This window comes from Perissodus microlepis, chromosome 7, assembly GCF_051167445.1.
Source record: "Perissodus microlepis isolate ML-2025 ecotype Zambia chromosome 7, ASM5116744v1, whole genome shotgun sequence".
In the NCBI taxonomy this organism is placed as follows: Eukaryota; Metazoa; Chordata; class Actinopteri; order Cichliformes; family Cichlidae; genus Perissodus; species Perissodus microlepis.
Window position 1 is genome coordinate 28,482,625 of NC_140467.1, and position 27,491 is coordinate 28,510,115.

General features: G+C 41.9%; 2 protein-coding genes across 3 annotated transcripts; one reads left to right on the forward strand and one right to left on the reverse strand.

Annotated features, from left to right (window-relative positions):
- The first annotated feature begins 1,719 nt into the window (after positions 1 to 1,719).
- Positions 1,720 to 11,943, forward strand: ugcg (UDP-glucose ceramide glucosyltransferase). The gene is made up of 10 exons (XM_084936807.1): positions 1,720 to 2,124; positions 7,184 to 7,328; positions 7,582 to 7,684; positions 7,788 to 7,889; positions 7,967 to 8,079; positions 8,161 to 8,339; positions 8,416 to 8,502; positions 8,858 to 8,965; positions 9,134 to 9,212; positions 9,665 to 11,943. Exons 1-10 carry the CDS (start codon positions 2,027 to 2,029, stop codon positions 9,833 to 9,835), a joined length of 1,185 nt encoding a protein of 394 aa, XP_084792933.1. The 5' UTR covers positions 1,720 to 2,026; the 3' UTR covers positions 9,836 to 11,943.
- A 704-nt stretch (positions 11,944 to 12,647) lies between these two features.
- Positions 12,648 to 26,193, reverse strand: LOC146383295 (polypyrimidine tract-binding protein 3-like). Of its 2 annotated transcripts, none has more exons than XM_084936800.1 (14): positions 26,058 to 26,193; positions 25,262 to 25,325; positions 25,006 to 25,142; positions 21,617 to 21,760; positions 21,326 to 21,487; positions 21,107 to 21,217; positions 20,808 to 20,964; positions 20,137 to 20,196; positions 19,881 to 19,993; positions 15,270 to 15,303; positions 15,089 to 15,181; positions 14,497 to 14,719; positions 14,324 to 14,401; positions 12,648 to 13,915 (listed from the first exon to the last, which is right to left on the reverse strand). In XM_084936800.1, the coding sequence occupies exons 2-14, from the start codon at positions 25,284 to 25,286 to the stop codon at positions 13,783 to 13,785; spliced, it is 1,470 nt and encodes a 489-aa protein (XP_084792926.1). In that variant the 5' UTR covers positions 25,287 to 25,325; positions 26,058 to 26,193; the 3' UTR covers positions 12,648 to 13,782. The 2 variants fall into 2 exon arrangements, with proteins under 2 accessions (XP_084792926.1, XP_084792925.1); XM_084936799.1 differs by having other exon boundaries at positions 25,006 to 25,172.
- Between the last annotated feature and the right edge of the window lie 1,298 nt (positions 26,194 to 27,491).

Sequence of the window (27,491 nt, forward strand, 5' to 3'; positions counted from 1 at the left end):
CTCACGTGTGACGTGAATGATTGAATTTATCGTAGATTAATTGGTTTCTCAAACAAACTGCGTAAAAATGACCTGATATCAGTCGTCACCTCTGAAACCAAGAGACCATAAAGACAGTAGAAGGTCTGAATGTTTGACTCAGCAAGGGAAATATTAATTGTGGCAAGGTTAAAAGAACCATTCTTGTGCCTGCAGGCACTCCTGCAGTGAGATAAGATCATGATGGCTGAGAGGCGGAGTGTATCTGCATGTGAATCATGTTTGCGATTGTGTCAAACAATAAAATCTCCTGTAAAACCAACGACGTCATCCAAGAAGCTTACGAAATCTAGAGCACGTGGTCACCAGAGATAAAAACAAAAGGACATGAAGTAAAGCGTGTAACAGTGAAGCAGATAATAAATCTGCACAACAGCTGGTGCTCACACTCTGGCATACAGCACACCAGCTGCATTTTACCACAGTGGAGCAATTTTTATGATATTTATAAATACAGGAAAAACAAATTGAAACCTCTGTCAGAATCATGGTAAGAGGTCGAGTTCCAGGGAAGAAAAAAGCTCATAAGATGTTATTTTTGGACAGCATATTACATTTGTGTATTCAGTTATGTCCAATTCAGTTTATTTCAATACTGCCATGATAAGTGCCCAGAGGTGTTTCAAGAGGGTTAATCTGTCTTCTACCGAGGTAACTATGTCACTGTGTTACGTTCCAGATCATGTTAAACTGATGCTTGTGTTTCCTTTACGTGAGTAGAGACGTTTGCTCCACAACAAAATGCAGGAAATATAAATTAGGGATTAAAATTTCAGCAGAAAGCAGGAGATAACATTTCTGTGTCTTTAAATTTTTATGTTTCCTCAAACGAAACCTGATCTCTACCCTTCAGTGATTCACTATTTCCTTCACTGACTGTGTGTGAAAACTAGTAGACATTCGAGTTACCTGCTCAGGTGATCAAACTCAACAGCCTCTGAACCTGTTGAGTCACCTGATGAAGGTGAAACTAGACTTCTTCTTCTTTTTTTTTAAGAAAAGGTTTCTATAGGTCATCGCCTCTCATTTCACCCATTGCTAAATGGGTGAGGAAAATGAAGCAAGCATTGGGTTGCTGTGACTAACCTGATCAAGCAATACATGCCTGCTTCTCACAAGAGCCCGAGGAGCCTTTACGTTGACCGTTAAATGATCGTGCACCTTTTATCTAACCTCTTTTTTCTTAACATGTTCAGAGGATCACATGCCCCATATGAATGATGTATAAAACAACTCAGCAATAAATGAGATGTTTCTGAAGCAAACAGTGGACAATGTTTGGATTTAGTTATTTCTGTTAAGTTATAGAGATAGAAATTAAACAGAACAACAATATGAAACCATTATAATAAATAATTATGATTGCTAAAACACCATAAACAAATAAACTTTAGTTACCCCTAAAATGGGAAATTCCCGAATTCCGCAACTCAAAACAGGAAACACAACCAGGAACAAAAAAAATAAACTAGATTAACTTTTCAGTAGATGTTACTACAGATAAAAGCGCTCAAGGAAGTAGAAAAGCTAGGTTAAATGTAACAGCTCAGCAACTACAAGTCTAAATAAAAATACCAACAACAACGAGTAAAAACTAATGCGTTTGATGTTTTTAAATGAACAGCTTTACTTTGAAATTGTCCCGGAAGTCTGGTAACAGTTTTTATCCCCCAACCCTCCGCTATTCCGGTCAGCTGACCAAGAGTCGGTCTGCTGACTGTCAAACCCTCCAAGTCTGCACTGATACTGGGAGACTACCGTCACCGGGCCGAACCCTGCTCTGGCCATGTTATCGGAGCTCCTTTCTCGGGCAGCCACCTGACACCCTCCGCTGTGATCCGGAAGTGCAACGGTTAGCCTAAACACGCCAAAGTCGCGGAAACAGCCGGATTCTCCCTGTCTTCCGTGACCGCTCATCTGGTCGTCTCCATCCCGAGCCCGTGTGACTCCAGCCAGCCCACCTCCCAGGCAGCTTCCGCTGACAGCCATGGCCCTGCTGGACCTCGCCATGCAGGGCCTCGCCGTGTTCGGCTTCATCCTGTTCTTCGTGCTGTGGCTCATGCACTTCATGTCCATCATCTATGTGTGAGTGCATCGCGGAGCGAGGCTAAACATTGCTAACGGCTAGCCTCGGCACAGCTCCTTCCTTTATTTCTGTCTGTCCCCGTGTGATTATGTGTGAACGGGGTTGAACTCAGAAATAAGCTGACCCCCTGCTCCTGGGGACGGGTTTGTGGATATATGACAGGAGGTGAACCTGCAGCCTGGACGGTTAGCTCTTGGGCGTTTTCCTGGTTACCGCTAGCCGGGTAATGTTAGCTCGGACGGGATATTCCGGTTACTGCGGTCCTTTCAGGTGGTAGTAAACTAAATCACGTCATTAATTATAGTTTTATAAACCGTGAATCGATAACAAGGAACCTGAAGTAACCGTATTTCATCGTACAGAACATTTTAAATGGCGGTAGATGTTTAGGTGACGTTTCTGTAGCTTATTACGCACCTAATTTCCTGCTTTCTCTTAACGCAGAATCTCACTTAATTAAAATAGGATTTTAGAATTTTCATTCAGCAGCCGCTTTTCTTACATTATGGAGTGTATGTTTAGTGTTGTATTTAAGTGTTGTGAGCCGTTGTTTAATTCGGCTGTAACTCTGTTTATCTTTTACTTTTTAATTCCATGAATTTCTATGTTTTTGGTCATGTTTATACTTCTGTACACTGAGCATGACTAAATCAGTTAACTTTTAGTAGGACGGAAGATAAGAATCGCACATAGAAGCCATACCTTTGTGCAGCACCATAAGGGAAGCTGAAAATGAGCATGGGCTTTGGTGCTGTGGAATTTGTGGAACTTATCTTTGCAGCTTAATTATTTTTTTTTTTATGATTTGGACTCAACAGAGTGAATTAATGCTGCAGGTCTTATAGCAGCACCTGACCTGGCAAAAAACCCCCAAAACCAACATATCCTCTAAATGGACTTTAAAGTTTAGGCTCCTATTCATTGGTCTGAACATGGTTCGTTCATCTCCACCGCTATAGTAAAAGTTCCAGGCAGTCTAGGATTTAAACTCTTTAATTTGCCGGGTTTTCATAAAGATTAGAAAACTTAAAGAAGTTTCTTTTAAACCCCCTCCAGATCTTTGAAAGAGCAAAAAGCAGCTGACTTACTGAAGGTTTTGTGAGATTTGCTTCCCCTGAAATTCTTAAGAAGTCATGTGACAGCTTCCTTTTTTTCAGTAGGGAAAGAAAATTGGAGCATACTTCAAACAAACATGGGAAATGTGTTTTAGTTGGCTGTTAACGGTGAAAGATAACGCGAGTTGATCTGCACAAGGATGTGAAACTGTACCTTGTTGTCTACACAGTGTGGTGGAGGTAAACATGCTTCCAAAGTTTCTTGGAAATCCGGGAATCTGTCACAGTGTGTTCATACATACACAGTGTGTTCAACACATTCATACATGTTCACACTTCCCTGGAAGATGTAGGGAGGACGGCAGCATTCATGCCTGCTTTCAATGGGATTAATATTTGGAATGAAAATGACACATCACACATGCGCTCTTCTAAAAATGTGTATTGCCAGAAAATAAAGTTATATGTTCACTTTGACAACATGTGAATCTATACAGATAACATGAGGATGAAATAATTGGGAAGGTTAATTAAAAGCTGAGCTAGTTTGTTTATTATTTTAACATAAAATTATCTGTAAGGACGGCAAAGCCATGTGCTTTTACCTTTATCGCCTTTCCCTCATTCTTATCCTTGGATCAAACAGACAGTCACTGCCTTTGGTCTTATTCATGACCATTAACAGGACATATGCTCAATGTCAGCATGACGAGTGAGGCAGCCTATGTGAAACGGACTCTCATGAAGAGCCTTTTGTCTCACAGGCAGTGTTTTCACAGGAAAACACCAGCTAAACTCCTTCATCACATATTTTAAACCTAAAGTGATGCCTTGAGCTGACAGAAAGCATCACTGACGGAAGCTGAGAGAAAATGAATCATATTTTAATCTAAATGAACTGTATCACTTAGGAGTAAAAAGGAGCTTTTAAGCATGACAGAAAGAGTGGTTCGATAAAATGTTGATATTGACTGTCAGATAAACATATCAACAGCAAGAAAGTGCTTCTATGCACAGCTATGTGCGAGTGACACCTGTACCACAGACCTCTGGGTGTGAAGCGTTTGTAAGGGTGGTGCCCTGTAACTCCGTCCTGATGGTAGAGGATATATTCACCATGAGGAGGGTGTGAGACGTTGTTGAGGATGTCACACCTTTTTCCAGCACTTGGAACTCCCAGAGTTGCATCATACCATGTTGTTCCTAACCTGCAGTGTTTACAGACCTATTAAGGTCTGCACAAAACACACTCTGTACTTCTGTCCACCTCCAACCATCTCCACATCAAGTACAAACCTTGTAATCCTTCTCTAAATGACTCAAAGCCATCCTGCTCGCTCTAAAAGCAAAAATCATCTCTTCTGTTTTCAAATGGATAAAACACAGAGTAACAAAGTCTGTTTCATCTTCTCTCATCAAACCACCAATCGTTGCACCTTCAGTAAATTAAAGACTTTAGATGAGTTAATGTACTGCATTCACAGAGTAATGAATGGAGATGTACTGCAGTACACCCCGGAGGGCCGTCGTGGTAACAGATGATACTGCAGCTTTCACTCTAACATGCAGTGATCAGTCAGCTCAAAAGGATTGAGCACATCTGATGATTGTGCTGTGCAGCCTTTGATATGTGCTCTTACTAAATGCAGATGAAACATGGCACACACAGGTTTGGTCCAGATGACTGTGTATTTTCTGCGGTACATGTAAAAGAGCATTTCCTGTATGGCCTGTGCTTTTGATATTTTTGGTACAGGAACTGTTAATGAGGACTTTCAGGCTCTGGGAACTCGATGGGTATGGAATCAGATTTGGAACAGGCGACTGAAGAAGACCCTCTTTCACTCCTACTGCTGCTTTTCGAATATTAATAGTCTTAAAAGTCTGAGAAACTTCCTCTGCTTTTACATTTACTTCCTGGCCAGGATTGTTCCACAATATCAACTATGGTCTGTGTTGAAATCTGTTTGTTTTTTGTCTAATTTCCTCTTTCTGAGGAGAAAGAAGCGAGTCGCCTTTGTTCCCCTGCAGACAGCTTGTTTGTGCTTCCTCGTTGCTGCTTTTACTTCTCCAGCTACCCATAGTTTATCTTTTAAAAATCTCTATGTTGTGTCAAAGCTTTCCCTTATCAAAAGAGAACTGTAGAGCCTATGAAGATGCCGTAGCTTTCTGTGAGACAGTGCACTGTCATTATTCTTATCTCACTGATTGAAGCTCAGGTTTGCTGGTTTTAAGCGGCTGTGTGTAGAGAAGTGTTCTGAACCCTGTAGTGCCTTGTTTATATTTGCTAAAATATAAATCCAGGTCCCTCTCCTCTCTGGTAGGATGCTCTGAAGTTCCTCAGGAGAGATTACAGGGTATTAGAAACAACATTTGGTAACCTACTTATCTAACCATATCTTATCTCTGCTGCAGCCCAAGTATTTGCTCTCTGATTAATATAAATAAGCTATAAAAAACTTTACAATCTCCATAGATGGGTCTAAAGGACAAGGACAGAACATCACTATGATAGTGTGTAGCTGTTGCACCGTCTGTCATTAATATAAATACAGACACCTCCACCTGCTTTTTTTCACCACTCCATTCTTACAGTATCGCTGAACGCTGTGATGTGAAGGGAGGAACTCTTTGTGTCCTTTACAAAGTGCATTTCAATTTGTTTTTCTAATTTTGTAAATGTGTTTTTGTTTCAGTTAGTTCCCAGTTTTTGTTTCTTTGGAAGTCTGGTTCTTGTTTTTATTTTAGTAACTAAAATCTCTTAACAGGCTTAGTTTGAGCTCACTAGGAAAACCTCAGTCTGGATATCGTGTTTGTGCTTCCAGTTAAAAGGCCATCATTGTCCTCCCTGGATCAGAACACTTTGCATTAATTTTAATAGTTAAAGTAAGCTGCTGGAGCAGGTCTGACACAGGAAAATATACTAGCTCCCTTCCAGTTAGGGCTGTTCGATATAACAATATATATCGGATGACGATATAAAAACGTCTATCGTTGCATTTTACGCTATCGTTTGTTTCGTGGTGTCGCAAAATAAACTGTTTACGGCAATATTTTTTCATCGTTTTGATGGTCGCTGTAGTGGCTATATTCATTTCCTAAAGTTCTCTCTTTCTCTTATATTTTATATAACCACACTACGGACGGACAAGCGCCTGTTTTTATGCGTTGTGGTTAGCAACAACGACGGTAGCACCATCGCGTGTCCGCTTGTTTATGTTCCACATAAACCTTTCACAATAAAGCTCAAGATCCTATTGAGACTTTTCAAAATAAACTGAATCACGTGAAAGAGCAAATTATTTACGGATGAGAATTAAAAAAAGAGCCGCCAGGTGCTAAAAAATAAACCTTAGACTCAAACGTTAGAACAGGCTTTTCCCCGCAGCACGCCGTGTAATAAATACTCACAAAGAAAACGGCGGCCTTTACAACTTATGTCTAAAAATGTATAGTTTCATACATCGGTTAAAACACTCGACTCCAGCTACATGACGCGCAGCTGGAAACACTTCCTGCAAGTCGAGCTGCCCGAGATTCACAGAGTTTACAGAAAATGTTACATTTTTGTGATTTATATCGTTATCGGGACGATAGAATTCTTATATCAGGATATGAGATTTTGGTCATATCGCACAGCCCTACTTCCAGTACAACAATAAAGTTAAATAGAACCTGGAGCTATAAATCTTTACCTTGCCTTTGGCCAAACTGATTTCCTAATAATAAAATAAAACACTGAAATAAATCAAAGGTCACCAGTTAGATAAAACGCAATCTGTATGAATGATTTTATTTTTTTTTAACCCAGTGAGACATCACAGTCAGATTATGCTAACAGGAACTTTTTCACCCAGGCGCTGCAGATTTTCCATTCCTGATAAACCCAGAGACTTTAAAATATGTTGGTAATGATGTTCTCTCTAAATAATGTTTTTATTTGTTTGTTTTTTCAAATGTTTCTTTGATTTTTACCTGCTGACCTTTGACCTCTTTCTTTCAGACGTCTTCACCTCCACAAGAAAAGACCAGAGGTCAAACAGCCGTTCATGCAGCTAGCTGGAGTTTCTCTGCTGAAGCCACTAAAAGGAGTTGACCCGAACCTGATCTCCAACCTGGAGACATTCTTTACACTGGATTACCCAAAGGTGAAGCCAAATACTCCCAACCCAGATAATTACCCCTTAGTACTCCCCCCAGCTAACCTATAATGACTGCCTGACTACCAAGACTCCTACTGTCCCACCCTACAGTCCCAGTTACCATCCCTGTCCTTCCACAGACTGACCTTCCATTGCCTCAGTCTACCCTGTAACATTTACTAACCTTTGAGCTCCAATAATAAACATCTGTCTGCTGTTGTACCGCTTCTCAGACTAATTGAAACATCTGGTTTTACAGTTTGAAATCCTGCTGTGCATTCAGGATCAAGACGATCCAGCTGTTGACGTCTGCAAAAAGTTGTTGGGAAAATACCCGAATGTAGACGCTCGATTATTCATTGGTGAGAAAAAATTACTTTAAATTATGCTTTTTTTTTTTTTTTTTCTTACATGTTTTTCATCTGTTAGCAGCTAATATTAGCATGTGATGTCTCTGGTTCTCAGGAGGGAAGAAAGTTGGAATTAACCCCAAGATCAATAACTTGATGCCGGGCTATGAAGGAGCCAAATATGGCCTGGTGTGGATCTGCGACAGTGGCATCAGAGGTCAGTTCTTCACCACTGATGTGATGGCTATCATTGTTGATTCTAAAGCTAATTCCCTTTGTGTTTGTGTGTTGCAGTGAAACCGGACACCCTGACAGATATGACTAATCAGATGACAGAGAAGGTGGGACTGGTACATGGGTTGCCGTACGTTGCCGACCGCCAAGGTTTCGCTGCCACACTGGAACAGGTAAAGTCACACTAATGTAATGGGAATTCTTTTCTTTAGTTGTCTTGATGCTAACAAATGCTAACACTAACCTGTTTCCAGGTGTACTTTGGGACATCCCACCCCCGTTCATACATCTCGGCTAATGTGACTGGGATAAAGTGCGTGACGGGTATGTCATGTCTGATGAGGAAGGATGTTCTGGATCAGGCCGGCGGATTGGTCGCCTTCGCCCAGTACATTGCTGAGGATTACTTCATGGCTAAAGCTATTGCTGACAGGTTGGCACGTTAACATTAGCACCCTGTCGATGTTGCTGTCAGAGCTTCACTTCACACTTATGCTATCTCTCTGCAGAGGCTGGAAATTCTCCATGGCGACACAGGTGGCGCTGCAGAATTCTGGATCTTACTCCATTGGCCAGTTCCAGTCCCGCATGATCAGGTGACCTCAGTACTCATTACTGATTGATTAGTGATGGTTTTTAAATGTTTTTCCCTCCATTTTGCCTGTTTTTTTTTTTTGTTTTTTTTTGTGTGTGTTTTTTTTGGTCCATGACCTGCAGCAAGACATAATTTTATTTACATTTATTGTGTTCTTTATTTTCTTACCTGTTTTGTTTTTCACAATAAGCCATTAGCATTTAGTTTTTATTATTAGTTATAAGCAGCATTATTAGGGGCGTGTGCTTTTGACTAAAGAGTGGTTGTAGCTGTTGGACCATAGCTCATAATTCTGAATCCCCTCTTTGATCTGAATCCTCAAAGCAGCTGATATTAATCAAGTTTTATGTCTGCAGGTGGACGAAGCTGAGGATCAACATGCTTCCCGGCACCGTGCTTGAGCCTGTTTCCGAATGCTTCCTCGCCAGTCTCATCATCGGCTGGGCCGCTCATTACGTGTTCAGGTACACAGTTGACCACACAGGGATGAGGTCATTGGTTGACTGGGCGTTTTTTGTTCTTTGGCCTCAATCACCAAAAAATAGGTTAAACATTTATCACCTGGACATCATCCAGAGAAACTATATTGATCTCTGTGTGCGTGTGTGTGTGTGTGTGTGTGTGTGCTTTAGATGGGACATGATGGTGTTCTTCATGTGTCACTGTCTCGCCTGGTTTATATCTGACTACATTCAGCTGACCGGGGTCCAGGTAATATCACATACTTCTAATTTAAAAGGAATATTTTTTTTCAACAATAATTACTTTTTCATTTTTAAGAATTCAGAAACACAAATATGAAGCTGCCAATTACTGATGTTTTCCGATTGATTTAATAATAATATGAAAAATATGAATGTTGTATTAATTTTCTGCCTTTAAATAGAAAAGATGACAGTTTAGTAAGTAAGGTTAATTAAATTAAAAAAAAACTTAAGCCAATTAAAAAAAATAAAAACATTAAAAACTGGAACAAAAAGATGAAAATATTTGAAGGTTCAGTTCAATAAATAATCGTAAAAATGTTTAGATTTAAAAGGGTTTTTTTTAATGAAAAACAATGCAAACAAATGTAAGAAAGTTAATCAATTTAAATGAAATTGAAAAATAAGGAGATTTTTTTTAAAAGTGTGACTGATTATTGGTTGATGACATCACCACAGGGCGGCCCTCTGTGCTTCTCGAAGCTCGACTTTGCAGTCGCCTGGTTCATCAGGGAGTCGATGGCGGTGCAGATCTTCCTGTCGGCTCTGTGGGACCCAACCATCAGCTGGAGGACTGGACGCTACCGGCTACGTTGCGGAGGCACCGCTGAGGAGATCCTCGATGTCTAGTTACCTCGGTGACGGGCCTCATCTGCCCCCCACCTCCACCCTCACCTCCTCATTACAGCGAGGAGATGAAGAGACTGATGTTTGTTTTGTTTTTCTCTTTTTTTATGAGGAAAAACTGAAGAGTGTGCATGTGTGCGTGTGCACATGAGCGTGCGTGTGTGTCTGTGTGTGTGCGTGTGCACATGAGCGTGCGTGTGTCTGTGTGTGTGCGTGTTTTAACTATTTATCTTTCTTTTGGTGCTAAAAGCTGAAAGACGCCAGAACAAGCCAATGAGAGAGCAGGAAGCAAGGAAATATGTGAGCGACACATGCACTGAATCATCTGGTCTCTGATCAGAGCAAGAAAACAGGAAGACCGTGAGCCAATCAGGACAGAGGACTACACAATACTCCCACCTGATTGGCTGATATTATTTTGCATGGAAGGTATTGACGGGCATAAAATAGGCATGAACGAGAACAGACGTTTTACTCTGAAAGTCCTCTGTGCTGTCAGATATTTAAAAAACTACTTAATTTGAGACTGCAGCACAAACTTGAATGTGACATTCGTCACATTCACATATCAGAAGAACAAAAGTCAGCTTTCACTGTTTTTCTATTGCAAAGCCTTCTCTTCTTCGGTGGTTTTTGGAAAGCTGGAGCTGGAGGACTGTGCTGTTTTCAGAGTAAAATATCTGAAACCTTCTGATTATCACGACTTTTATCCGTTTCCATTGTTTTACAAAAGTAAACAAACAAAAAAAAACCTTTTGGATAAAAGAGGAAAATCTGTCCTGGGTGGTTCTGACTGGATGAGCTGAAGTCGTCCAGTTCTGGTTCTGGAGTCATAAAGAGACTTCAGCTGAAACTAATCTTCAGCTCCAGAATCATCTTTATGTGAAAGGTGAATTATATTCAGCTTCTGAGCCTTGTGAGTCACTACAGGAAAGCAGCTGCTTGGTTTTTGCTTCTGTCCATAAAATCTGTGCAGCTTTAGGATAAACATAAAAAAAATGCAAACATGAGCAGCTGAAGGACTTGAGGCCGCTGACTGTCGTTTAGAAAAAAAAAATGAAGTGAACAATGAACAAGTGAAGTTTTCTCTTAATTCATCATTAAGTTATTTGAAAAAAAAAGTCCTTGTAATGAAATGAAATCGTCAGAATGTCATTATTTTGTCATTGTGAAGGGGCAAAGGTACGGAAACGTGACAAATTGTCACAAAATCAACAAGTTCAATCATCAGTTCAGCTGCAAAACCCATAAACGGTAAAATACTCTTTAGTCCGATGTGAGATGCACATCATTATTAAAAATAAAAATAAATATTTCTTTGCCATTTCATTTTAAATTGTTAAAACAACACAAGTATAAAATTGATCTAAATTTTAAACTGAAAAGATTAGAAAACTTCTAAAGGGATTGTTGTCTTCTTGAGTAAAATCCAGAAACAAAAAAAATTACAGCGGGAAAAGAGTTGTCTTAATTAAAAAACTAAATTACCAAATGAGACAATAACTGTTCTGGGAGCTCAAATGTCTTTTTCTCCCCTGATTTAATCTCTGACCCTGGAAAACACTTGGGAATCTAGCACTGAATGAATTCCAGTATTTTTTGTAAGGAATGGTCGTAGCATTTCAAGAATTTCTCTAAATGTAAAAAATAAAAAAAATAAAAAAATAAGGACCAAAAATCCACATTTCTGAAGTTTTCAGTCTGAACACTGTGTATGTGTGTGAGGATGTGAGAGAAAAAGTGTTTCTTTAAGCTCAATGTTAGCGTTAAAGCTGTTACCGTAGCCACTTGCGGTTTGGTTGATGACATCACTCTGTCGGATGAACCCTCGTGGCCAGTCAGATGAATCATGTTTGTTTATTGTTGTTGTTGTTGTTTATTTTTTCTAAAGACTTATCTAATGTGGAACAGACCAATCACAGTTCACAACTGTGTCACGATAGGAACAATAAAGTTTTATCTCAACCTAAAATCTGTAAGTGTTTTGTGACAGGCTCAGTTGATTGAGTGGGCGGAGTCTTTGGCAGTCAGATGATTTTATTTAATTATTCAGTGATTCATGCTACAACTTCCTGTCAAAGTTTCAGAATAAATAAAAATTAACAAACTTTGTTTTGGAGCAGAGTGTGGCTTAGCTTAGCGCTGCCCCCTCCCATCATGCACTGGTCCATGTTAAAAATATTTCATATAATAACAATAAAGTCCCACCAGCTCCCACAATGCACCACAACTACTTTACATCAGCTGATACATTCAGGTATAAAAACAGTTTGTTTTAACAAAAAGTTTAAATAAAAATCAAAATAAAATCCCAACATTTTAAACAACCATTTCTAACCTTATTCTGAAAGGGCAAATATATTTTGAAGATTTCATGTTTTCACATACACGCTTTTTAATCCCAACTGTTTATTAATTAATTAACCAAGGCTAGAATAAATATGTAGACAACTGTAAACAAAAATGCTTTCAAAACATTAGCAGGGAATGTTATTTTGAAAGGCAATAGTAGGTGGGTTTATCGCAAAATTCTTTTTTTAAAAAACGGTGTGGTTTACATTTAAATTTAAAAGAAGGAAAACAGTTTTCTAGGCCATTCAAACAGGAAGTGATTTCATAATGGGGGCAAATGGATTTGTCCAATTAAAAGGCACAGGAACTTTGGCTTGTTTTGACCCCACCCACCCACCCACCCACAACGCTTGTAACAATTTCACATAAAGTGCTTAAAATCTTTAAATAAGTGGAACAAAACTCCAATATTAAAAGAAGTAAATTAAAAATGTAAAATGGGGAAAGTTGAACAGAAAATGAACTAAATGGCAGCGGTAGGCAGGTCTGAGGTCAGAAGGCAAACTGGGAATCGGCAGCTTCCTGTATTTTGTGGCTTTTTTCCCATTTAAAAAAAAAAAAAAAAAAAAATCGAATCCAAACAGAAAATGAAAAAAAATATTAAAATAAGGGAGTGAAATTAATAAAATTAATTCAGTAAAAGATGGGACATTTGAAGCTCAACCACTCACAACTCAGCTTAATATATACACACACACACACACACACACACACACACACACACACACACACACACATAAATACCCACGCACAAACACACAGAAAGCCTTACATGTTGTACAGTATAAATACATTCATGATTAAAAAACCCACCCAAAATGTTGACCACCAACAAAAAATATTTTAAATGAAGTAGAAAAATTCTACTTTAAAAAAAAAAAAAAAAAAAAAAATCTAAAGACACACAAACACAATCCATCACCAAAACCTCCAAACACCACGTAAAAAACCAGAACCCAGCAGAATAATTCAGAAAATAAGGCACAGAAGAAGATTTGAGATCGCAGCTTAACCCTAAAATAATAATTAAAAATAATAATCATTAACATAATTCCAGCCAATCAGACGGCAGTGTGCAGAGAGGCTGAAAATTCAAAAATAACAAGGCGGAAGTTTGTGAAGAACGAGAAAAATAAAAACCTGAAGTAAAAAGAAAAACGTTGGAATCTGAATTTTAAACAAAAAAAAGGGTCAAATCATTTCATTTCATTTAAAAATAATATCTATAATAATTTACTTAATGCTCATTGGTAATTTTAAATAAAGATAAATTCAAAGTAAACCTTTGATAAAAGGCAGGTTTTTTTCCTTCTTTTTTTTTTTACTTCCTGATTTCTTTTCCTGCATCACATTAACAAACACAAACTCACGTCACCTCCATGATGGACTTCATTACCCACAATGCACTGCTACTCAGTCTGCTCCGGAATGTGCTCTGTAACCTCTGTAGCCATGGCCATGACCCTCGGTTGTGACATCATTTGCCACCATGATACGAGGCTGGCTGTAGGCACAGAAAGATATCCCCGTGGTCTGTCTGTCTGCGCCGCGGGCCAATCAGAAGCCCTGTGCTCTGAGCGGCGCTCAGAGGTCAAAGGTCAGATGGTGGACTTGGAAAAGGACACACGGAGGTGCTGGTTGTGGTCCAGCTGGTGGTCGTGAAGGGCGATCAGAGCCTCAATGGCTTCCTCCACCGAAGCCAGCTGCATCAGCGCCATCTTCCTGTCCTTCCTGTGACATCAGAGGAAGTGACATCATCAAGCACAACCCATCAGAAAGGAGGGAGAGGAAAGGAGTACATAAACACTTACAAAAAAAAAGTTTAAAGAATTTTTAATTTTTTTTTTTTAACATTAGAAACTGAAGAGAAAACTGAACTTTTTAAACAGTTTATTTCATTATTTTTTTCTTTTTTCATTATTTCGTAAAGTAAACATTTCATACAGTAAAAAATTATAGATTTAAATAATATTTAAAAAAAAATTACATTTAAAATTATTCAGTAACATCTGTATTTAAAAAATATGTTTTTTGTTTTCATTTAAATAGTATTTTTCTTTTTAAATAAATCAGATAATCTTCTTTTTTCTGATTGGTTAACAAGCACAAATCAGTGAACGGAGTTGCTTTGTTACTTACTGGAAAAACTTGAAAGCTTTTACTGCAAATCCATTCAAAGAAAATAAATCCTTCAACGCCTCCTCGCTCACTGAAGAGCTAGGAAACAAGGAAACAATGAAGGACAAAGATATTTAAATGCATATCAGTCTCCAAGAGTCAAAAACATCAAACAGGAAGCGAGGCGGTTTTACGGGATGTTGGAGAGGTGCAACGTTGCTGACGGAGGGAAGATGTTGTTGAAGTTTTTGGAGCCCGGCTTTTTGAAGCGGTGGAGGGCAGAGCCTGAGAAGTCCCGAGTCAGTGCTTGTTCTTCTTGCCCAGCCCCTCCGCGAGGCAGCTGCACCACCGGGTGTTTGGACAACGTCACCCGGATCACGTTACCATGGAGACGCTGCCCGTTCAGGTGACTCATCGCTGTCATTGAGGAACAAATAGAGATTATTCAATAAATAATAATGAAAAACTAAGACAACGATTGAATTTATCAACAGATATTTTTGAGATAAACAAGAATTTTTCTTCTGCTCATCCATTACAGTATTAAAATCATTAAAAATACAATTCCGAACTTTTCATTGATTATAATTCAATTGACCACTGTACTCCCGTGCATTTAGTCATTATTCATGACAATATTTATTATTATGCTGAATTAATCATCATCACAGATTAATTCACTGAACTGACCTTCTGTATCATCGCTCACAGCCTCATTAAAAATGAAGAAAAAATGTTAAAATTAATAAATTTTGTTTTTTTTAAATGAACTGAATTGTTTCAGACCGAGTTGAGCCTGCGTGGCGTCGCTCATCTGAACAAGAGCGTTTTCCTTCTTGTTGAAGAGGATTTTCACTCTCTGAACGTCTCCGTAAACACCTGAAAAAACATGAAAAAAAACTGTCAATGAATCAGCACAGAAACACGTTTCAAACACGTTAAAGAAATAAAATCGGAGTTTTCTTACCGAACAGGATGAAGAGGCAGTGAGGTGTGACGTTCTGCAGAAGGTGAATAAAATTAGTTCAGTGGAAAATATATGTTTAAAGATTATAACTTGGAAGTTTTTGACTAAGTATCTTTCCTTTCCAATTCCACCGAAAGCAAAAGAAAATCAATTTAAAAATTTAAATGCCATATATCTGTCCGATGACTAGCTTCACAAGAAATTCAATATACAGGGTGTGCCATTTATATGGTGTGGCGGAGGTGTGGTCCCGGGCGCGGCTGCAGGGGAGGAGTGGTGCAGTGAGCTCAACGGGGCGGTGCTGGAGATGCCGGTGAGAACAGCTGATGGCGATTTGGACTGATGGTTTTTTCCTTCCCTTTTTATAGTGAGACGGAGAGGAGCGGAGGGAGGGAAATCAGCTGGGACCGACAGCTGTCAGACTGTGTTCAGTCATAACCCAGGGAAAACTATAAATAAATGTGGAATCTGGTGATAAAGACCTGTGTGTGTGTGTACCTGTGTGTAGTGCATGTCACAAGTGGTGCCGAAACCCAGTGTCCAGCCGGCGTGGGGATGTCCGACCCACAGGCTGCGCCGCCCAGCCTTTGCAGTTTCTGGCACAGATGCTGGCGGAGATGGCGAAGATGAGCCAAGACCAAGCAGCGACCCAGCGGGCTCACCTGGCTGTGCTGCAGGAGCAGGCGGACCGGCAGACTCTGGTTCTGGAGCGGCTGGTTGGAGCCGCTGCTCCGCCGAAGCCTCTGCCGCTGTCGGTGGCAATGCCCCAGATGGGGGACGGGGACGACCCCCAGGTTTTCCTGGAGACTTTTCGTGCCACGGCGGAGGCCTGCCAGTGGCCGCAGGTGGAGTGGGCTCCGCGTTTGCTTCCTCTGCTGTTGGGGGAGGCTCAGACGGCGGCCCTGAGTCTGCCGCCGACCTCGAGGAGCAGCTTCCAGGACGTGAGCCGGGCGGTGGTGGACAGGATGGGGCTCACCGCTGAAGATCATCGCCGGCGGTTCCGGGCCTGTCGGCTGGCCGCGGCGGATCGGCCGTTTGCTTGGGCCCGGAAGCTGCACGACACGGCGGTGCGCTGGCTGCAGCCGGGATCGTCACAGGGCGAGACGCTGCTGGTGGACAAGGTGGTGCTGGAGCAGGGGCTGCCTGCGGAGACGGCGAGATGGGTCAGATGCCACCGTTGGCGGAGGACCACCTTGCCGCTAGAGCGGGGGAGCCCGGGGACAGCGGCCGGAGGCCGAGCAAACAAGCCCCAGTGCCGGCACCGAGGCGCCGGGTACCTGCGCCAGGGCAGGCAGAGCGGGCGCCGGCGCTGAGCCCCACTAATCCTTTTGCTGCGTTTGTGCCTTCCCAGGGATCAGACATGAGCAGTGCCGCCCCTGAGCCACGGAGAACAGCACAGACGCCGGGGCAGGAGTGCTGGAAGTGCGGGCAACCGGGACACCTGAGGAGGGACTGTCCTCTGATGGAAGTGGGGCAGGTGTTCCGCGTTGCCGGTGCCCCAGCACCCTGTCCCGGTCCAGGAGGGACATACAGTATTCCGGTAAGGACTCGAGGGGGTATACGCCATGCTTTGGTGGACATGGGCTGCACGCAGACCCTCGTGCACCAAGGCTTGGTTCGTCCCGGGGCATTGCTGGAGGCAGAATGGGTGGAGGTGAAGTGTGTTCATGGTGATGTTCACAGGTATCCCATAGTGCCGCTGTTATTAAAGTATAAGGGCAAAACGCATAGAGTAACGGCTGCGGTTAGCCCGCGCCTGTCACATCCCCTAATTCTGGGCACGAATTGGCCGGGATTTCATCATCTGTTGGGACAGTATGCGGGGATGCGATCACGACCGTTAGTAGCATGTAGTGTCTGCACGGCGCTCAGCGGTGACGCGGGGTCGTCCGACACTGACTCCGGGGAGGGGGAGCCGGCGGGTCCTTCATGGGAAGCCCCGCCGGCTCCGGAAGTTCCCCCCACGGGTGATTTCCCACTGGAGCAGTCTCGTGATGACACCCTACGCTCAGCCTTTGACCAGGTGATTGAGATTGATGGTCACGTGGTGCGCCCTGAAGCCGTGCGGACCTACCCGCGCTTCATTTTATCAAAAGATAGGTTATATCGAGTGAGTCGTGACACTCGCACGGAGGAGACACACACACACACACACAGGTCTTTATCACCAGATTCCACATTTATTTATAGTTTTCCCTGGGTTATGACTGAACACAGTCTGACAGCTGTCGGTCCCAGCTGATTTCCCTCCCTCCGCTGCTCTCCGTCTCACTATAAAAAGGGAAGGAAAAAACCATCAGTCCAAATCGCCATCAGCTGTTCTCACCGGCATCTCCAGCACCGCCCCGTTGAGCTCACTGCACCACTCCTCCCCTGCAGCCGCGCCCGGGACCACACCTCCGCCACATATGGATACACCGTAATAACATGGGAATGGTTGGTGATATTAAAGTCCTGTTTGTGGCACATTAGTATATGTGAGGGGACAAACTCCTCAAGATGGGTGGTGACCATGGTGGCCATTTAGAAGTCGGCCATCTTGGATACAACTTTTGTTTTTTCAATAGGAAGAGGGCCATGTGACACATCAAACTTATTGGTAATGTCACAAGAAAAACAATGGTGTGCTTGGTTTCAACGTAACTTTATTCTTTCATGAATTATTTACAAGTTTCTCTTTGTTCACAGCCATTGACATGTCGACGAGGTTAACACGTGAGGAGCGGATTGAAATTGTGTTGATATCTGGTGAACGCAGTAACCGGGTCACTGCAGCAGATTTCAATGCAAGACACCCTACGAGACCACCCATCTCCCATGCTACAGTTAGCAAACTGCTTGCTAAGTTTCGTGAAACTGGTTCAGTGTTGGATTTGCCAAAATGTGGACGCAAGAAAACTGTCACTAATGAAGAAACATCAGTGGCTGTCCTAGCTTCATTCAGCAAGAGCCCACAGCGTAGCACTCGCCGCATGTCACTGGAGAGTGGCATTAGTCGAACATCCCTTCGGCGGATATTAGCTACTCACAAATGGCACCCTTACAAACTCCAGCTACTGCAGCATCTCAACGAGGATGACCCAGATCGGCGCACAGAATTTGCAGAATGGGCAAAACAAAAATTGGAACAGGACCCTCAGTTCACGCAGAAGATTTTGTTCAGTGATGAGGCAAACTTTTATGTGAATGGTGAAGTTAACAAACAAAACCACCGCTATTGGTCTGACACTAACCCACATTGGATGGATCCCTCCAAGACTGTTGAAACAACAAAAGTGATGGTTTGGTGAGGTATATGGGGTACAACAATAGTGGGTCCATTCTTCATCAATGGAAACCTCAAGGCCACTGGATATTTGAAATTGCTACATGATGATGTGTTTCCCTCTTTATGCACTGAAGCTGGCACGTTCCCTGAGTTTTTCCAGCAAGATGGTGCACCACCACATTATGGGTGCCAGGTCCGAGCATTCCTAGATGAACAGTTTCCTGGAAAGGTCGTCGTGGGATAGTTGAAAGGCCCCCAAGGTCTCCCGATCTGACCCCCTTAGACTTTTATCTTTGGGGTCATCTGAAGGCAATTGTCTATGGTGTGAAGATACGAGATGTGCAGCACCTGAAACTACGGATACTGGATGCCTGTGCTGGCATTTCTCCTGCGGTGTTGCTATCAGTGTGTGAAGAGTGGGAGAAGAGGGTTGCATTGACAATCCAACACAACGGGCAGCACATTGAACACATTTTATAAGTGGTCAGAAACTTGTAAATAACTCATGAAAGAATAAAGTTACGTTGAAACCAAGCACACCATTGTTTTTCTTGTGACATTACCAATAAGTTTGATGTGTCACATGGCCCTCTTCCTATTGAAAAAACAAAAGTTGTATCCAAGATGGCCGACTTCTAAATGGCCACCATGGTCACCACCCATCTTGAGGAGTTTGTCCCCTCACATATACTAATGTGCCACAAACAGGACTTTAATATCACCAACCATTCCCATGTTATTACGGTGTATCCACATAAATGGCCCACCCTGTAGATATGAATGCATGCACTTTCTGCAATACTGATATTAAGACTACAGAGCATCTTTTTTATTCATGTGAAAGTTCCAGATCTTTTGGGGATGATTTTCAGTACTGGCTAACCTCCATAAATATTGACTGCCCTTCTCTAACCTTTCAAGTATTAGATTATAGTTGCAAAATTTTTCATGCACAAACGTCGCTTATTGAAAATTACTCCGATTTTTGCTGGATTTAAAAATGAAGTGCTGCTGTGGAAGGCTTCATTAGACAAGTGTAACTTAAATAAAGCTCACACCTTACTTGATTGTATGTGCGTACTTTTGTTTTTTATTTTTATATGATAGATCACCTTACTGTACTTGTATGCTGCTTTATGGTATTTCTGACCTATACTGTTCTTTTGTTCTTTATTCGATGGCTGCTTTGTTCTTAACCACTTGTACCTGTATGTAACTTTTTGTTGTCATCTAAAATGAGTGCTGTAATTATTATTTTGTTCAAAAACAAAAAACAAGTTAGCTCAGTGAGCTGTGCTCTGATTGGATAGTGACTGTGTGAGCGAGCATGTGTGACCTCTGACCTCTGGGTTCAGGTTCGACACCAGCAGCACCGAATGGACAGCAGGAGGCGCCATCTGCAGCGAGACGCGAGGATGAGACACTAGCGAGCCGGGGACGGCCGCCATGGACAGACCTGAGGACGGAAAACACCAAAACTTTATTTCAGTGGTTTCCATATTCACGCTCAGCGCATCCAGCAGCCGGATTATTAAACATGGACTCATCTTAAAACATGTAAATGTCAATGGTCAAAGGTGATGTTCATGTGCAACTCACCTGTGTGTTGGTGGAAAGTGGGTGGGAATGCCGCTGCTCCATACGGAGGCAAAGCTACACCTGAAACACACATACAGGTTAGCTCACTAGCCCCGCCCCCATACAATGACTCTGAGGTCTGCATAGAGTTATAGAAATGACAGCTGCTGGTCAGTCGAGGTGTGTGCGCTTAATGAGTACGGACTTGCAATTTGTACAACTGAAACACCAGCGTACTTGATGATGTCACAGGTCCAGAGTTCTTTCTGCTGTCCCCTCTTAATTTAACTGTGACTAATATGTTATGAAGCTTAACTTTAATCTCAGCCAACTCGATTTACTCAGGAACAAATAAAACACTGAAAAAAGCCAAACATAAACATTTTAAAGTTATCTAAGAGACCTATATATCATGTTTAACCTGAGTAGCAAAAGACCGCGGGGGGGTTGAAAATGATGTGCCAGGAATCCGCTGTTCTCGCCGGCTCTAGTGATCCTCGACCTCCCAGTCTGCTATGGAGCTGGTGGGTAACAGACGTCTCCGAAGACGTTGGAGGCATCAGGGAATATTTTCGGCTTGATGCGTACTCTGAACTGGAACAGTACTTGGTCTCTGACTGATGACTTATCACGAGTACACGAGAACACAAGTACGCAAAAGTATGCATATTGAGACAGGCCCTTACTCTTACCGAAGGTGGCGGCGGGCTCTAGCTCTCCACTTGGCAGGTCGGCTCTGGTGAAGTCCCGACTCTTGTCGTTGTTGTACTTCACGTTGAGCACGCTCAGTTTGGAGAAGTCGATCCTCAGCGTGCAGCAGCCGTTATAGATGTTCTGACCGTCTAGAGTCTGACAGACAGAAGGACACATACTGTGATCTGACTGGACCCGCACCAGTTCAGACCTAGAACTGGAGCTGGATTTCTAAATGTGTGTGTGTGTGTGAGAGAGAGAGAGTGAGTGAGAATGTGTGTGTAGGTGTATGACTCACAGCCTTGGCGTGCTGAGCATGCACGGTGTCGCTGAACTGCAGGAGAGCCTGAAACTGGTTGTTTCTGGTGAACGTGATGATCTTCAGCACAGAGCCAAACTTACTAAAGATCTGTGGAAAAATTTTATTAATACCACCAAGAACTGTTAGAAAGGACATGATAATAAAAACTTCAATAATAATAACAATAATAACACTGATGATATCTGCAGTCCTGACCTGCTGGAGGACCTCCAGAGTCACAGGGTAAAATAAATTCTCCACAATGATTCTCAGGACGGGACTCTGACCTGGAGCTATGCCCCGGCCCTCCCCACCTGAAGCCATGTTCCCAGAGTGCACTGCTCCTGCATTCATGGCCTGCAGCGTTGCCTGAGCCCTCTGTCAGCAGACAAACATATCATTGATTGTTTAAAGGACCATCTCGCTGCTTTTTGTAAACAGATGACAGATCAAACTTCAAACAAATAAACAGACACCATGGGTGGGGCCTGAGTTGCTGCTCCTCACCTGATTGGTCATATTGTCAGTCTTGAGCTCGCGATGGGTGGAGTACTGAATGTAGACTGGCTGGCTCCTGATGGAGGGAGTGGCTGAGGTGTAGTAGTTCACCATGGTAACAGCGGCTTCTTCTGACGCCATTTCTAAAAACGCCTGAAAAGAAAAAAAACGATTACTTAAAAATTTCATGTGTTCCTCTCTGTGTGAGTCTGTCACGGTGGGACGTCTTTTCTAAGCTAACATTAGCTAGAGCTGCTCTCTGTAGAAAATCTGTCCATTCACACAGAAGGGGAAAAAAAAAGATTTGCTTGGATCATGTGACAAGAGTCAGGTGTAAACAAAATAAAGCAGTGAGGGAGCAGTACAAAAGCCTTTCATTACTTTAATCCACGCTGAGATCAGACCACAAAGGATACTGAAGAGAACACAAAGCCTCAGCCATCATGTGTTTGACTTTCACTACCTCACAAATTACACAACACAGTGAACCACACTGCTGTGCAGAAGTCTTGAACCGCCCCTTATTTCTGACCATTTTCGGAAGACTGTTTTTTGTTTGTAAACCCGCTCTCTGTGAGCCATTCAAGAATGAAAACGCTCCAAACACAAAGAGTAACAAGTGTCTATGCACAACAGAAAACTTAGTGAGGAACCAGCTTTAAATAATTTTAGACTCTTTGTTACTCGCCTGTTACAGCCTGTCATAAAAACACACCACTCAGTGGAAGAGTGGCTTAGACCCTGCCTAACATTCACATACACTTGTTGCGCTCTGATGGATTTATCGTGCTTAATTTAGGGTTCAGTATCTGTCCCCCCGATACTTCCACATACCTCAGAGCAGCTGCGGGTGGAACCATTTATCTCTGCACACGTTTCACTGAACCGATTTCCCATCATTCCATCAAAATACAAAGAAATGAGGGCTGACTTGAAACTTTTGCACAACACCATATTACAACACAAGCTGAAATAAGAGTTCAGCTCTGGTGCCATGACTCACACCTGAAACATGTCATTACTTGTTTCCATGAACATGTCACTGTTAGTGACAGACCCATGAGACGATTATTAAAATAACTTGTAGTGTCCAATGCATCAATGAAGGATTATTTATCTCTGGATGAGAGGTCATCTGTAAGAACCTGAGAGGGCACTAAAGCAATGAGAAGCCATTAAAAAAAGACAATCTGAGTCACATGTGGCGTGATGACATAGACAAGATAAAATACAAATAAACAGTGTGCTGGTTGGCTCAGCTGGAGCTCTGCATATACAGGGTACAATCATATTAACTGTTTTTACTAAGAAACAAAACTGACATGCCCATTTTCCCACTAAATTTGAATTCAACGAAGAGGTTTGTGGGCGGGAATTCATTTTGCTCCGTCTCTCCGTTCCTTCACTCTGATGTCCAGAGGCCTGCGCTACGAAGCAGGATTTGGTCTTATCCATGTGACTTCAGGTTTAACTCTTTTTTCTGTGTTACAAAGGTGGTTCACTTTTTACTGGGATATATCGCTATGGTTACTTATGCTGCAAACAGGCTATGTTCCAGATTACACATCAACAGGTGTGAAACTCCCACCTACTGACTAATCAATTCTCTGGGAAACAGCATCGCCACTCCTGGCAGAGCCCTCAGACTGCTGCGCAGAGTCTCTCTCGCGGAGAGGGTTGGACCAAGTGACCCTGAATCCTCCCTTAGTTATGATGCAATAGGTGTAGGCTGCTGGGGGATTCCCATTATGCACTGAGTGTTTCTTCTTCACTCACTATGTGTTAATAAACCTCTCTGAAATTAATCATTAGTTATTATTAATCTCTGGCTCTCTTCCACAGCATGTCTTTGTCCTGTCAAACCGGTCGCTGCACATGGCCACCCCTGCCTGAACCTGTTTCTACTGGAGGTTTCTACCTGTTAAAAGGGAGCTTTTCCTTCCCACTGTCGCTGAGGTGCTTGTTCATAGGGGTTGCTTAATTGTTGGGGTTTTCTCCGCAGTATTGTAGAGTTTTTATTTTACAATATGTGAGGTGTGAGGTGACTGTTTGGTGCTGTACAAATAAAACTGAACTAAACTGAATGTCTCTGTGCTTCCCCAATGAGCATCAGTATAAACATAGATTGTTAGATGCAGCTTTACTTCTTTTCTTTTTTTTTCCTGTTTAATGCAAACAAGTTACAACAACGTTATTATAGTATTAAATGGACTAAATCTGAAGTTGATTCAGTTGAATGAAATAGTCTAAAATCTGTGATGATTTTATCAGTGAGAGCTGCTCCACAGTTTGCAAAGCGTCTTATTTTCCTAGACATTAAAAGTGCCTGGCACGTGTTCATCTGTCTGCTCTTCTATTCCTCCTAAGCAGTTACATTTTGTCGAATTTATGAGAAACAGTGCCATTTCCAAAAGCCTTCCATCTTCTAAACAGATACCTTCCAAACTCGTCCCGCCTTTGTACACAACTTATTTGTTCTGATTGGATGTCATCTTGTTTTTATTATTTGACAAAAGTCTCGATACATTTTATCATCATTTTCATGTTTCTGCACAAGCTTTTATTTAGATATTGCCTTGTTTTCGTCAGAAAAAAACATTGCAGTCGCACATTCACACAGTCACATTTTAACTGGCGTTCTTTCCAGGCTTTAAATAGGCTAAGCTGTTGTCCAGTCTAACTGACCGAAGCATTTAAAGCACTCACGCCTTCATAAAGCGCTGGTCCTCCACCACTACTTTCGTTAAGCAGGCATCTGTATACTGTGTTCAATCTTGTTAGATTTTTCTCATATTACAGCTTTATCTCCCTTTGCAGCTTTGTGTGACTGCTTATCCTGATTGCAGATGTTAGGGTAAGTGAATCCAGACGAAGGAAAGATAGGTGGGTACAACTCGCGTTGGGCGTTGGGGGTGAGGGAAGGGAGACAGGATAGTGAGGGTCTATTGTAGGGTCTTTACCTTACGACATGTTGTGATTTGGTGCTGTATAAATAAAACTGAACTGAAGTGAATAACAAAGTGCCTTCTTGTGGCTAACTAAAGAGCTATATAATGACACACGGTGATTACTCACTCAGTACAACCTCACAAACCCCCACACAGCTACCAAATGTGTTAGTAATAAATTTGGATGCAAGATGGCGTCGCAAGCAGTCACAGCGGAACACCGCTCTCGACAATTTAGTGGCTTTCTTTTTATTTTGTGTATTTTTATTTCACTTTTCCTCCAATTAGCAAGAGCACATGTGCTGTACAGTAAAACTGAATTGCTCAGGGTTCTAAACCACATAAACCTGCACACTTTCACCAGCAATGACTTAATAATAATAAAGAACAGGTTAGGAGGAATTCAGACAGTTGTGTACTGCGCACCTTGCTGGCATCGTTAGTGCTCACCTGATTCTTTGTCTTCAGCGTGATCAGCTGACTAACTCGACCAAAGGGAAGCGCCAGAGAAAGCACTTCCTGTTCAGAGACGTCAGGGGGAAGCTGACGCAGGTGAAGGACCCGAGATGGGACGCACTGAGCACGCTCTGAAACACACAGTCTATCAGTGCCATCCACTGCAGATAGACAGAAACAGACAGGTAAATTATGATGGGAAGGGTTCAGGTGGGAGGAGCTTCACTTTCATAGACTTTCATAGACTCACCTGTGGACAGGTGAGAGGAGCTCATGTTCTCAGAGCTGCTGACAGACGAGCTGAACTCTGACTCCTGGAAACAAACACAATAATCAGTTATTGAAATGTCAAAGTTATATCACATTTCATCAATTTATTAATGAATTTATCAAATCAGCAGCACATGAACCTCCATATTTGAAATCCTGTGTCTTCTCTTGCAAATTTTTTTTTGAGACGTGATTGATCTTTAAAGCCTGTTTCCTGAGACAGACTGCAGGAGATGATTGATGACTTCTTCATTTTCAGCTCTGAGCTTCTGTTTAACTTTACCGCTAACATTTTAACCATTAACCTCTTCCCGGGATCAGTTAAAGAAGCTTCGGGCTCTGCTGGCGACATTTTAGAACCCCAAAGTCGAACTAATTAACAGAAAATGAAAGTAATTCCTCTCTGTTTGTACACAGTCTGCTCTTTGCGTGAACACGCACATATCGCGAGATTTCAGGTAATAAAACACCGCGGCTGTCGCTACTGTTGCCCCGTGACACTTTCACGCCGAGCCGAACAGAACAGAGCAGAGTTGCACAGCACAGCGCAGCGCAGCGCAACGCACGAGCACGAGCAACTAAACAGCACGCAAGGAGCAGGAAAACGGAGCACTGGGAGAGCGTTTCAGTAAACACCAACAACAAACAGGCAGGGAGGGGCGCGCCTGAGGCTCGTGCAGGTGCGGTTCAGTCACCAAGGAAACGAAGGGAGGAAGGAAGGTAAAAGTGCGGTGGGAACGGTTCCGAGAAGGTTCGGGACGGTTTCCCGTTCTCACCCGTCCATGGTCCGTGCTGAGGAAGAGGAGGAAGCGCAGCAGAGAAGGAGTTGTTTTGGTCCGCGAGCCTTCGCAGCCAGGCAGCCACCAAGGAGAACAACGAGCTCACTTCCCGTTTGGTGACGTCACGACAGAACATGGCGTCTGGAGGACACACCTCAGATAAAAAGAAATACAATAATTATAAAAAATAATTATAGTAACAATTAAAAGACTTAAGAATAAGTCAAATATATTCATTGTATTTAAAACAATATCAAATACATGTACAATTAAAAACACTATTACAAACAGATAAATGTAAAAAGATTTTACAAAAAGACATTTAAAAGAAAATGCATGTTTTGTATGTAAAATTAACATAAATTAAAATGAAAAATAATTCCTGAAATATGGAAAAAAATAAAAAGTACTTAGTTTATTATATTTTTTTTCAAAGCAACATAAATACAATCAATTTAAAATTGCTTATCAATTACAACTCCATTAAACACATTAAATAAATTAAATTTCTGCCTTAAATTCAAACTATGGTATAAATCTAAATAAATACTAATAAAAATTGCTTCAAGTAAAATAAAAATGTAATTTATAATAAAATACATGTTGAAATGTATTAGGCCTTCATTCATGTAAAATAATGTGTTTGAAAAAATCTGAAATTCTACATTTGAAAACAATCGCAAAAATTATTGCAATGCAATTCTACCAGTTTTGGCAGCTTTTATGAAAATAGAACAAAAGCTCTACTCCTTTTATTAAAAAAAAAAAAAAAAGGAAGCACTTTTTTCACACTTTTTGTTGAACTCCTGAGTGTTCTTGTTTGGGTGCCTAATATTTAAAGGGGAGAGCAGTGTTGTACTATTTTAGACTGTCATATTTGGTTTCCCTGCCATGGCTGTTCCACATTGGACTACCACCTCTAGTATTAGTATATCTTGGAGAAACTAATCGGACTGTTGTCTGAAGTGTAATCCTTTTTCTTTTTTCTTAACTTTATCTGACTGAAGACAGACCAGCTGTAGCCACTATGACATCACCCATCTACTGTACAGACACAGATACCTGCTAAATGCTGAATTGTAGAATTTCACTCATCAGAACTCCACCTCAGACTTTTAATGTCTGTTAGTACATTTGACTCCACAGCAGATTTTTATAACACTATTTAAAAAAAGCTCCAACAGCTCAAACACGGTCCACAGGTCCAGTTCAGGGACTCAAATTAGCTGAGGTGATGCCTAGCAGGTAGCTAGAAACTACAGCACCTGTCTGAGGACCACCCCTAATAATGCAAACTCTAAGCCTCAATACAGTTTAATCAGGTGAGTTATAAAGGTGAAGATGTAAGGAGCAGAATCTGATGGTGAAGGTAGTGTTTAATTACCCAGGGTCAGCCGTCCAAAGCAACAGACAGTGCACAAGGAAGGTGGA

Bases quoted from the DNA above. Each gene is read 5' to 3' on its own strand.
- ugcg (XM_084936807.1), top strand. From the start codon at position 2,027: ATGGCCCTGCTGGACCTCGCCATGCAGGGCCTCGCCGTGTTCGGCTTC. The intron at 8,080-8,160 runs GTAAAGTCACAC...ACCTGTTTCCAG, and splicing joins TCGCTGCCACACTGGAACAG to GTGTACTTTGGGACATCCCA. The intron at 8,503-8,857 runs GTGACCTCAGTA...TTATGTCTGCAG, and splicing joins TTCCAGTCCCGCATGATCAG to GTGGACGAAGCTGAGGATCA.
- LOC146383295 (XM_084936799.1), bottom strand. From the start codon at position 25,286: ATGAGCTCCTCTCACCTGTCCACAG. The intron at 25,173-25,261 runs GTGAGTCTATGA...GTCTATCTGCAG, and splicing joins CTCCTCTCACCTGTCCACAG to TGGATGGCACTGATAGACTG. The intron at 19,994-20,136 runs GTGAGTTGCACA...TTCCGTCCTCAG, and splicing joins CACTTTCCACCAACACACAG to GTCTGTCCATGGCGGCCGTC.